Here is an 11,801-nt window from a genome sequence, read left to right on the forward strand (position 1 = left end):
GTAGCGAACGGCACCAGGACAATCCAGTCAACACAAGGACGTATCGAGAATTATTCAAGATGTTCGCAACGCCAAAAACAGATACTTCCTCGTTTTCAGTTTGTAAACGCAATTTTAATGTTGAAAACGTTTTCGCTTCCTACACAGGGGAAGCTTCATCAGACAATGAGACACAAAACATAATTCAATTTGAACTAAACAAGAAGGAAAGACAATGATGTCATTTCCTTCAAAGTTTACACCTGGTTTTTAAAAGACAAACACCATTTCTTTTTTGATATTTGTTGCAGTCACTACAAAATGAACGGGAATACTCATTCACATAAAATAACACTATTACCCGATCAGGCTAATACCTTGTTAATGTCTAAACACAGTACAAAAAATGTCATTTAATACGGTTGGACTTCAGTGCCGCAACAGATAGCATACATGTGCTTAAAAATTCAGAAATATACCCTACTTTTTTATGTGTATATAATAAGGGGTATATAACATTAAAAGCTTTTTTTAAAACATTAAAAATCGTGTTAAAGCATATAGGAACCATTCGACCTTAATAGGTCAAAAAACTGTACATAATTAAATACAAGTTTCTTAAAATATTATGGACATTATGATTTAAAAAACTTTTATAAGAACCAATGCTAATAAGTATTCTCTCAAAAAGAGAAGTAAAAGTTTTATACTCGGTTCTATGTATAGCACTGTACCTGTTCTTATTGATGCTCTACTATGGCACCACCTATAATATTAATATGAAATCCAATCAAGGACTGAGCAAAAGTATAACTTGAGGTAAAAAACAATAAGTATGTGTATGTGTAGGTCACCTCAAGTAACTTTTATATTTCAGCACAGCAAGAATGTTACATGCTTCATTTAATCCTGGATAGGAAAAAGCGTTTAGGCGTAGCTGCCATTCTAGTTCTCTAATCTCAAGTAAAAGAGCTTGTGGGCCCCCTCTTATACCCACATTGACACTGTCAATACCCATGTAGGAAAAACTATGTCCAGTATGTTTAATGATGTGTTTAGAAAGTGCGTTGTCGCCTTTTTTAGTTCTGATTGCATAATTGTGTTGGTAAAGGCGGTCCTTTAATCTACGGTCCGTCTTTCCAACATAAAATGCAGTGCAACAGTTACAGAATGCAAGATATACCACAGATTTGGTGTTACAAGTAATTTTATGATTAATGTTATATTTGATTCCATTAACCATAAATGTATTTCCTACTTTCAAAAATCTGCACAAATTGCACATCCCACAAATAGCAGTACCATTGTGTCTCAAGAAAAAATCAGTAGGGTCTTCCCTAACTTGAAGTAGTTCTTTTAGATTATTACCCCTCTTAAAAACAAAGGATGGTTGTAAACCTAGAGTTCCTATCAGCTGTGGGTTGTTCAAAATGAAGGACCAGTTTTTCTTGATGATTGAACAAATGGCATTAATATGCCTATTGTAAGTAATAACTAGACTAGACTTAAAGTCAGCCTTACTACTTTCAAGAACTATACATGGTTCTACGTCCACAGTGACATCTTCAATGTTGTTATCCACTAGTGTATAGGACTCTAAACCTACCCTTTGTGTAATGATGGAATCAATATTTCGTTGTGAAAGGAGGGGTTTATAAAAACCGTTCTCTCTTTTAATAGAGACTTCATCGATTAAACCATCGATGAATTCAATAGGGTACCCTCTGTTAGAAAACATAGTCTTAAGGTTTAAACACTCGGTCTCGAAAGATTCAATGGTGTTACACATACGTACCGCCCGGACTAATTGTCCTTTCACAATGGACTTCCTCTGTTTCCATGGGTGGTTACTATTAAAGTGGAGGAAACCATTGCAGTACGTTGTTTTTCTAAAGATGCTAGACAGGTAGCCTTGATAACCCACATCTTTAACAAGTTTAATGTCTAAATAATCAATTTCTCTTGTAGAGAAATGGTGTGTAAATTTTAAAAATGTGGAGGAGTTGTTCATATATTCAAATCAGGCTAGTAATATGATTGAATATATGAACAACTCCTCCACATTTTTAAAATTTACACACCATTTCTCTACAAGAGAAATTGATTATTTAGACATTAAACTTGTTAAAGATGTGGGTTATCAAGGCTACCTGTCTAGCATCTTTAGAAAAACAACGTACTGCAATGGTTTCCTCCACTTTAATAGTAACCACCCATGGAAACAGAGGAAGTCCATTGTGAAAGGACAATTAGTCCGGGCGGCATGTGTAACACCATTGAATCTTTCGAGACCGAGTGTTTAAACCTTAAGACTATGTTTTCTAACAGAGGGTACCCCATTGAATTCATCGATGGTTTAATCGATGAAGTCTCTATTAAAAGAGAGAATGGATTTTATAAACCCCTCCTTTCACAACGAAATATTGATTCCATCATTACACAAAGGGTAGGTTTAGAGTCCTATACACTAGTGGATAACAACATTGAAGATGTCACTGTGGACGTAGAACCATGTATAGTTCTTGAAAGTAGTAAGGCTGACTTTAAGTCTAGTCTAGTTATTACTTACAATAGGCATATTAATGCCATTTGTTCAATCATCAAGAAAAACTGGTCCTTCATTTTGAACAACCCACAGCTGATAGGAACTCTAGGTTTACAACCATCCTTTGTTTTTAAGAGGGGTAACAACCTAAAAGAACTACTTCAAGTTAGGGAAGACCCTACTGATTTTTTCTTGAGACACAATGGTACTGCTATTTGTGGATGTGCAATTGTGCAGATTTTTGAAAGTAGGAAATACATTTATGGTTAATGGAATCAAATATAACATTAATCATAAAATTACTTGTAACACCAAATCTGTGGTATATCTTGCATTCTGTAACTGTTGCACTGTATTTATGTTGGAAAGACGGACCGGATTAAAGGACCGCCTTACCAACACAATTATGCAATCAGAACTAAAAAGGCGACAACGCACTTTCTAAACACATCATTAAACATACTGACATAGTTTTTCCTACATGGGTATTGACAGTGTCAATGTGGGTATAAGAGGGGCCCACAAGCTCTTTTACTTGAGATTAGAGAACTAGAATGGCAGCTACGCCTAAACGCTTTTCCTATCCAGGATTAAATGAAGCATGTAACATTCTTGCTGTGCTGAAATATAAAAGTTACTTGAGGTGACCTACACACATACTTATTGTTTTTACCTCGTTATACTTTTGCTCAGTCCTTGATTGATTTCATATTAATATTATAGGTGGTGCCATAGTAGAGCATCAATAAGAACAGGTACAGTGCTATACATAGAACCGAGTATAAAACTTTACTTCTTTTGAGAGAATACTTATTAGCATTGGTTCTTATAAAAGTTTTTTAAATCATAATGTCCATAATATTTTAAGAAACTTGTATTTAATTATGTACAGTTTTTTGACCTATTAAGGTCGAATGGTTCCTATATGCTTTAACACGATTTTAATGTTTTAAAAAGCTTTTAATGTTATATACCCTTATTATATACACATAAAAAGTAGGGTATATTTCTGAATTTTTAGTACATGTATGCTATCTGTTGCACTGAAGTCCAACCGTATTAAATGACATTTTTGTACTGTGTTTAGACATTAACAAGGTATTAGCCTGATCGGGTAATAGTGTTATTTTATGTGAATGAGTATTCCTGCTCATTTTGTAGTGACTGCAACAAATATCAAAAAAGAAATGGTGTTTGTCTTTTAAAAACCAGGTGTAAACTTTGAAGGAAATGACATCATTGTCTTTCCTTCTTGTTTAGTTCAAATTGAATTATGTTTTGTGTCTCATTGTCTGATGAAGCTTCCCCTGTGTAGGAAGCGGCGTTCAACATTAAAATTGCGTTTACAAACTGAAAACGAGGAAGTATCTGTTTTTGGCGTTGCGAACATCTTGAATAATTCTCGATACGTCCTTGTGTTGACTGGATTGTCCTGGTGCCGTTCGCTACTCATTATACAGCTTTAATAGAACTGCAAATCTGTCTAAGATGCTCAAACTGAACCTTGAATGGAAGGATGAAGCAGTTCTATCTTTGCAGATCAGATCTGGGACTAAAACATGTCTATTACATTATAGTTAGCAGTGGGCCTCTTGTACTTGACAAGTATGAAGACAGTTTTAGCTTGATAAATAGTGTTTTTTATATATATATATATATATATATATATATATATATATATATTCAGTTCTAATCTTTGCTTATGCAATATTCCTTGGGAACTTTAGGTCTTGCTAGCCCTCTTCTTCTTTTCCAAAAATCCTACAGAAACTGTTGTGAGATTCTATGCAAGGACACATTTACACTTGTACATGTTAGGTTGCTTGCTGGAGTTTAATGGGGCACTCATCCAAAATTATCTTGGTGGACCATAAATAGGATTTAGGAAAGACAGTGCACATTTCACACTGGAAGCAAGTACATAGACATTACACATTAGAATGTTTTCTCTCTATAAACAAACAAGGTATGTGGTTGACTCCATCGTGTGATGAAAGTCTGGATTATAATCCAGTAGCCCATTTTAGATTAGAAGCCTGCGAACCAGAAGTCCTGACAAAATGAAGTTGTAATTGAATGGCTGATGCTGGCCCACCCATGCTAGGTGGAGGGATGCAGTCTCAATTGTTGAGTCAAGCGGAGGCAGGTGACTAAGCACAGAGTAATTGGACCAAGAATTCTGTACCCACCAAGCTGTGATGCGCACATTAATAATATTATAGTGATCTCATTGGAGAATGGATGTGCATTAGGGGAAGCATTGTGGGAACTCATGGATGTTAGACTGCTGATGGACATGCACATAGGACAAGGGAACAATCTTGTCTGTGGGTGTGCATTGAGGTGGAAACAACGCTGGTTGTTTTTTGATGGATTATTGAATATGTAAAAGCACCGTCCTACAGCAAATTTAGCCTTTTGCATTTATTTCATTTGTTGAGGCAGGTACTATAAGTAACCTGATGATTTAGGCATGGTTACCACACTGATGCTAAAGCTGGTGGTAACCAGAAAGTCAATACTCCTATTTATATACCAATTCAAGGCAATAACTAAAGTTATGACAGAGACAGGGTGCTCTTCTCTATCACAGAAATAGAGTACTGTTGCTAAAATCTACATTTTTCTCTGGACTGCTAGAAGGGAAGTGGAGTTATAACAAAGAAAAAGGAGAAAGGAAGAACGTGCATAAATAAGAGACAATGGATTCTATGCACCCTTCCAAACTCCCCCCCCCCCCAAAAAAAAAATTACACTTGTTCTCTGGGATGAGTTTTTGTGTAATAGAATGAAATAGGTTTCTGTAAAGCTGCAAAATAAAAAGTCTCATAAATTCACTAAATAACGGGGTAATTTTTTTCTCTGTCTTGGACAGGCAAGTGTCACTCCACTTTTCTGCTCTGCTTTTAAAATTTTCTCATTGTACAACTGTTTTCTCACTGACTAAGCTGCTGATAAATATCTCCACTCAGTTTCAGCCCTTTGCTGGCTCACAGGATTCAAAGAACAAATGTAAAATAATAAGCACGAATCAGATGAGCATTTCACTTCATATCTCCTCTGAAAATGGACTGTGGTCCTGATTGATTATTGGCTAACAAAATACAATAATTAAATAAAATAAAACTGTATTTATGATGCTGTCGAAAAGTATTATATAATAGCAATAACTAACTATTAAAATTAGGTATTTCTGCAGTAATTTTAAATATGATTGAATTTAACTTTTGCTGCATCATATGTAATTTAAAAATGAATTGTACCTACAAATACTGTACATGTTTTATAGTCTATTAAGTTGTGTTTAGCATGTATTGATAAAAACTTGATTATTTGCCTAATAGTTTTTAGTCTGCATATTGAAGATGTCTTTCTTTTTTTCTTTCTTTCTTTTTCTCTCTCTGAATGTGTTCTGCCTGCTGACAGATGAACTGTAAAGCTGTGACGTTGCAGTTCAAAGTGCACCCCTCCCCCAGCCTTTGGTATTTACAAGCTGATAAAATTTGATCCTTCTGAGCTGCCTTAGCAAGGAAAGCCTGCAAGGGCAGGGCTGGGCTCCCAGCTGTTTCCTGCTACTTCAGAGCACTGCATTCGAGTGGAGAGAAAGAAAGCTACGGAAAGGATGTGAGTGGAAGGGACAGTGAGAGCAGTAAAAGTTTCTCGAGAAAATTTTAGAACCCTATGAGAGAACTGGCAGGGAATCAATCAAATGTACATTCAGAAAGACTTGATAAAATGTGTTTACTTGCTCATCTGATTCGTGCTTATTATTTTACATTTGTTCTTTGAATCCTGTGAGCCAGCAAAGGGCTGAAACTGAGTGGAGATATTTATCAGCAGCTTAGTCAGTGAGAAAACATCCACATTTCAAAAAACAGGAATTGTCTGTGCCTATTCAGCAAGCTCACTCCATTTCATTGTACTGCAGCATTGTGGGTAGTATCCAAATGTTGCTAAGGGAAACTTTTAACTGGCTTACATCTTTACCCATGCCCTTAGGATGGAGGAAGAAGAAGAAAGAGCTGGATTTTCATGAGGGAGAAGATGAAGAAGAAAAAGTTGTGGAAGCCAAACCAGTGGAGCAAAGATACTGGTTCAGCTGGCTGAGTCATATTCTAGGTGGACGGGATCAGCACCCTAACACTGGCTGTTTGGAAGCTGTGGGGGAGCAAAAGACACGTTGGTTTAGTCTGTGGAGAGGCAGCAGTAGCCAGACTGTGGATACAGGTGAGCCAGAGCTGAAACGGGCACACTGGCTGAGTCTGTGGAACCATAGTAACCAGCCTGTAGACGTGGGTGAGCTTGAGCAGAAACAGACTCATTGGCGGAGTCTGTGGAGCAGCAGTAACAGCCATGCTGGAGGTGATCACAATCCAGGGACAAATAACGAGGGCACAGAGAAACAACTGCTGCAAGGTACGCTAGCAGGACTGGATGTCAACAGTCCTGAGTATTTTGAGATCTGCTTCAACTTCATCCGCCACGTTTTTGACCTCTTTGTGGTTGGCTTCCTCTCTGTCTGTTCTCCATTCTTCAGAATTCTGTTGGATATCATCAGCATCCAGGGAGTGTTGAAACTGTGGTTGCACGGTATAGCTATGTTCCTGGTGGCCACATTTGGCATGGGCCTTGTCCTTTGGGTTGTTCAAACTTACATTTTACAGTTTGCTTGCTTATTTGGCCTTTTGCAAGTTATGGTACTATGGGTCAGCCTAAGGAACCAGATGGAAATGACAGTGGAGGGAGGGGAAGAAGAACAGCAACAGAATGACCCCCCATCATCAGAAAAAGAACCAAGTGATTTTAATGTAAAGTGATTTATGAAAGGAAACTCAGAAAACAGTATAACATTCTTCTGGTTTGTCCAAAAGGGAGCTGGTCTGCCTTGGTGAATTTTGTAAGCACAAGGGCTTTTTGTATCTGTTCATGTGTCAAAGTCTTCAAAGAATTGAGCCAGTCAAGAAAGAAAAGGAATACATTTTTTTTAAATTAAGTAATGTGAACAGTACGATGTCACACACCCTTCTGTTCTGACTGCATTATGAGAGCCAGTGAAAGCAGTTAAGGTGAACCTTGGCTGTGTTTCCATAAACTTTCTCTTTCTGAATTATGCTTCAGGGTGCTTGCAAACTGTAAGAGAGAGAGAGAGCTGTGGTAAGCCCTTTTGGGGTGGTGAATGGTATGTCTCCTTGTCCACCTGTGCCAGGGAATGGGTTGGATAGTGCAAAGTACAGGACATGGTTTTGGCCTGTCCCTTATAAACCATGACACCAGCAGATATGTTTTAAATCATCCTGTTGCAGAAAACTATGTGAAATGGTGTGCTTTTTTTTTTTTTTAATGTTGGGATTTTATGTGTAAGTAATACATTCAAAAGATGTACCGATAGTGGAATTTTTAGATTCTGATTTGAGTGAGCCAGAAACTATTGTATGTTTTTTATATATATATATATATATATATATATATATATATATATATATATATATATATATATATACACACATACACAAAAGTGAAACCAAACATTCTAATGCTGTACTGAAAAAGACTTTTGTAATTGATAATTAAAATTGAAGACGGTACCTGAATACTTTCTGTTTAGAGTTAAATTCTGCAGAGCTATAATTTCTAACTCCCTGAAACTTACAAAGCCTGCCTCAGAACAGTTTTGGGTGGGGTTGGTACACACCACCAGTAAGCATTTGTCCTCGCTGTTCATTTGTGATGATTTAGTTCTCTGTTATTGTGACATCCATATATTTTTACTGCAGTGCTTGCTGTGAGCATAGACCTCAGCAAACTAAGAAGTAATACAATTGGGATAGCAGAAAAAGTGTTGCACAGATTTAATTCCTGACAGAAGTCAGATAGAAAACTAGCTGTTCACCACTTTGTGCGTAGCTAAACTTTTTTAAAGTAAAACATTAATCTTGAGTGTATTAGTTCTAGAAAATTAACACTGACTACTGCTTCTGAAAGTCTGCAGTTATTACTTAAAAAGCAATGTTAGCTCTGTTGTTAAAACCCCTCTACAAAAAATAGTAGAAAATATTAAAAAAATCGGATGTCTGTCAGAAGTGTAGGTTACATTACTAACTAAAACAATTATTATTAATTTAAATAATGCCTGCTGCATCATCTAATGAGCTTCCCATTTGTAGAGTCTGGATTCATTTGCAGTTTTAGGATGTTCATATTTCCTGTTTGCATGTGGGACTAAACTGTAAGTAGAAGATTATAGTATCTTATTACGTGTGGAATTTTTAGCAGTTTTTTCCCCCAGAGGATTAAGGCTATGAGCAGCTAATGAGATTCTCATGAAAATGGAGTTTGGTTCCCTCCACCTCCATTTGCTTACTGTGTGACTTGAGCAAATCACTTAATCAGACAGTACTCCTTTCTCACCCCTGAAAAAGGCTTATGCCTAGAGGATTTACCCAGTTAACAATAATGATTTAAAAAATAAAAATATACATTATGAATACCAGCCCACAGCATCTTTAGAAGAGGGAAAAAACTTGCATTTTGAAATGAACATTACTGTTAAAACATGTATCACACAAAACACGTAAACAAGGTTACTGTCTACTGCTGTTTTTTTTGGTTTTCTGTTTTTCACAAAAGAGGTGAATTTTTGGGGAAGGAGCCATCTTGCTTTGCTGCCTTTAAAGCTTGGGTCGTCCTTAGAGAATGCATTTTTTATATGTCTAAGTCTGACAATTTGCTCCTAGCACTGACAATAGATTAGAATTAAGATGCATTCTGAGACAGACTAATTTACTGTTGTGAAGTTACCTTATTCCAGACCTTTTGCAACTTTGCCCTCAGTATTTTTTTTTCTCTGTGCATGTGCTGTAGTTTGTTTAATTTGAAAATGTGTACTTGAGGAAAATTTTCCAAGGCAGTGTAACATATATTTCAAACCATATATTTCTGTGGTCTTGGTGGTCAACTAAATCAGAGCCCAACTTTCCTGGATACGATACAGCTATCCCAGGATCCTTTGCTTTCATCCCACAAAGTGATGCAGCTGAATCTTGGTAAGGTCACATTTATAGACTTCTAGTTTTAGGAGAGGCCTTCTCTGACAATTTTGTAGTGCAGTTCTGAGAAAAAAAGTTAAGTTGCTTAACTAGATTTGAATGTTAAATGTTGCACATGTCACATTTATGAAGCAGTTGTTGGTAACATCTGTTGCATGCCTTCATGTTATACTCTTACTTGGTACGTACTGCTACCAAGTGTTAGAAATCACTCCTGTTCAAGTACTTTGTGGCATGTAGTAGCATTTTGTTATTTCTGATGTGTTGTGGATACCTCTAACCCCTTGACAGCAGAGTGAAAATTGTTATTGCAGCCTTAGACAACCACGACCGGTCATTGCACTGATTGATACTAATACCCGAGAGATGCAATTTTTCCAGTAATAACTTTTGTGAGAGAATAATTTTGTATATCAGCACAGGTTTTCAGGAAGAGTGATAATACTAACTTACTTGCTCTTGAATGCTGACTCTTGAAACAAACTGATTTGATAATCTCATCTGCCACTAGTATGCATATACACCCACAGGAGAAGAAAAGAGGGCCTGAGGTTTGGTAGTGGTGATTTTCTAATCTGTGTACTATGTACACGTGGGTTTCCCCTTTCGGTGTAGGATCGAGAATTGCTTCGTTTATAACTACTCAAGTACACTTGCATGATACTGTTGGCTGCTGTTTGTGTGCTTGTTGCATGTTGTAGCAATGAATGAAACATCACATTTCACTGTTTAATGCTTACCGTGCAATCACAGCAACTTGAAGAACGAGCGAACCATATCTGTCTCTATTTTGTAGCGGCTCTTCTTCCTCCAAGTCGTGATAATATCAGAAGGAGAATAATAAGGAAAGGATGTTTGAGGTGGGTGAAGTCCCTGACATGGAGTTATAGTGTGGCTTGCCCCTTCTGCTAAAGCACTTACTTTTGTTTGCAGTTGCTGTGTGTTTGCAAGAAACTGTTTTCTTTACTGATAGTCATGCTCAGAATGGTTCCACAGTCAAGGAAATAGGGATTGAGCAAGTGTATCCTAATTAGATGGGTTTTGGTATATCGTAGTGGAACTGCTTTCCAGTGATAAACCAAATGGGTTTTGATTTCTGAAATACTTTTCTCTGACTTCAGCATTAGTTATGATTACTGATATTGTGAAATGGGAGTACAGGGGTACAGTCTAAAGTGACTATTTTGAGTCTCATTCTGACCCACTTGTGTTATAGATAGCCAGTTTAGTATAGCCAGTCAAGTCCGTGTTTTGGGGTGGTGATACAAAATGAGAGTACCCTGAAAAAGTACATGCTGATTGTCCATACTTCACACATGCAGAGCTTGGGGAGCAGGACTGAACCCCAGACTCTGGAACTGACATAGAAAGTTTTACTACTGAGGCATCATGTTCTCCAGTGTGTGTGTGTGTGTGTGGGGGGGGGATCAATGTATACCTTTCAGAAATTGTCTAGATGCATGACTTTTTATTTTGTAATGACTTTGCTGTGCTGTTACCGAGCACACTGCCTTGTAAATAATACTTTTTCTCTACATCTTATTTGTAATCACATTTCTCTGGCATTATAACACTATTGCCATAAGAACAAACTGTGATATCACAATCTAAGCATTGTTATTTCAGAGTAGAAGTGAGACACTGGCTTCCGTACATATACCAGTGTCTCCTCCAATCATCCCACTTCTGTGCATATGCTGTCATTATTTAATGAAAAACGACAATAAGCGAAAGATGCACGTGCAAGTTTTGTCACATAGGTTTCTGAACAAATGTTTTCTTATTAAAAAAAAAAAAAAAAAGACTGTGATAATGTTTGATAAATACATGCCTGGCAGCTGGTGACCAAAAACCATCTCTGTTAGAGTATGTCAGTACTTGTATCAGAAATAAATATGTAAGTTCTTTGTTTTTCTGACAAGTGAGGCTCTAACACACTCAACAGAGATAAAGTAGGTCATCAAATGTGATTACTGCAACCATGGTAATTTACAAAATGGTAGTTTCATATTCTGGGATTAATAATTTGTTCTTGTCTCTTTAGCAAGTAGTAGACTTGCCGTGTAGACAGACCCTGCCAGTTACACTTTCCAGATTCTGCCCAATGTGCTTGTACCTGCACTCCTTCTGATAGCGGCACTAACCTGTTTGGGTGCAGCATGAAGGTACACAAATACCTGCAGACTTCCCCATTTTCACAGGCTGAAATTATAGGTCCTGCACTTCAACAA

General features: G+C 37.1%; 1 protein-coding gene across 1 annotated transcript; it reads left to right on the forward strand.

The window, feature by feature from the left end:
* The first annotated feature begins 6,059 nt into the window (after positions 1 to 6,059).
* CCHR9.PART0H6orf47 (chromosome chr9.part0 C6orf47 homolog) lies at positions 6,060 to 11,289 on the forward strand. The gene has a single exon (XM_044083271.1). The coding sequence runs from the start codon at positions 6,472 to 6,474 to the stop codon at positions 7,339 to 7,341; it is 870 nt and encodes a 289-aa protein (XP_043939206.1). The 5' UTR covers positions 6,060 to 6,471; the 3' UTR covers positions 7,342 to 11,289.
* The last annotated feature ends 512 nt before the right edge of the window (positions 11,290 to 11,801 follow it).

Source organism: Protopterus annectens, chromosome 9.part0 (assembly GCF_019279795.1).
Source record: "Protopterus annectens isolate FY-2018-M chromosome 9.part0, PAN1.0, whole genome shotgun sequence".
Taxonomy (NCBI): domain Eukaryota; kingdom Metazoa; phylum Chordata; order Ceratodontiformes; family Protopteridae; genus Protopterus; species Protopterus annectens.

Excerpts from the sequence above, each read along its gene's own strand:
- CCHR9.PART0H6orf47 (XM_044083271.1), top strand. The coding sequence starts at position 6,472 with ATGTTGCTAAGGGAAACTTTTAACTGGCTTACATCTTTACCCATGCCC.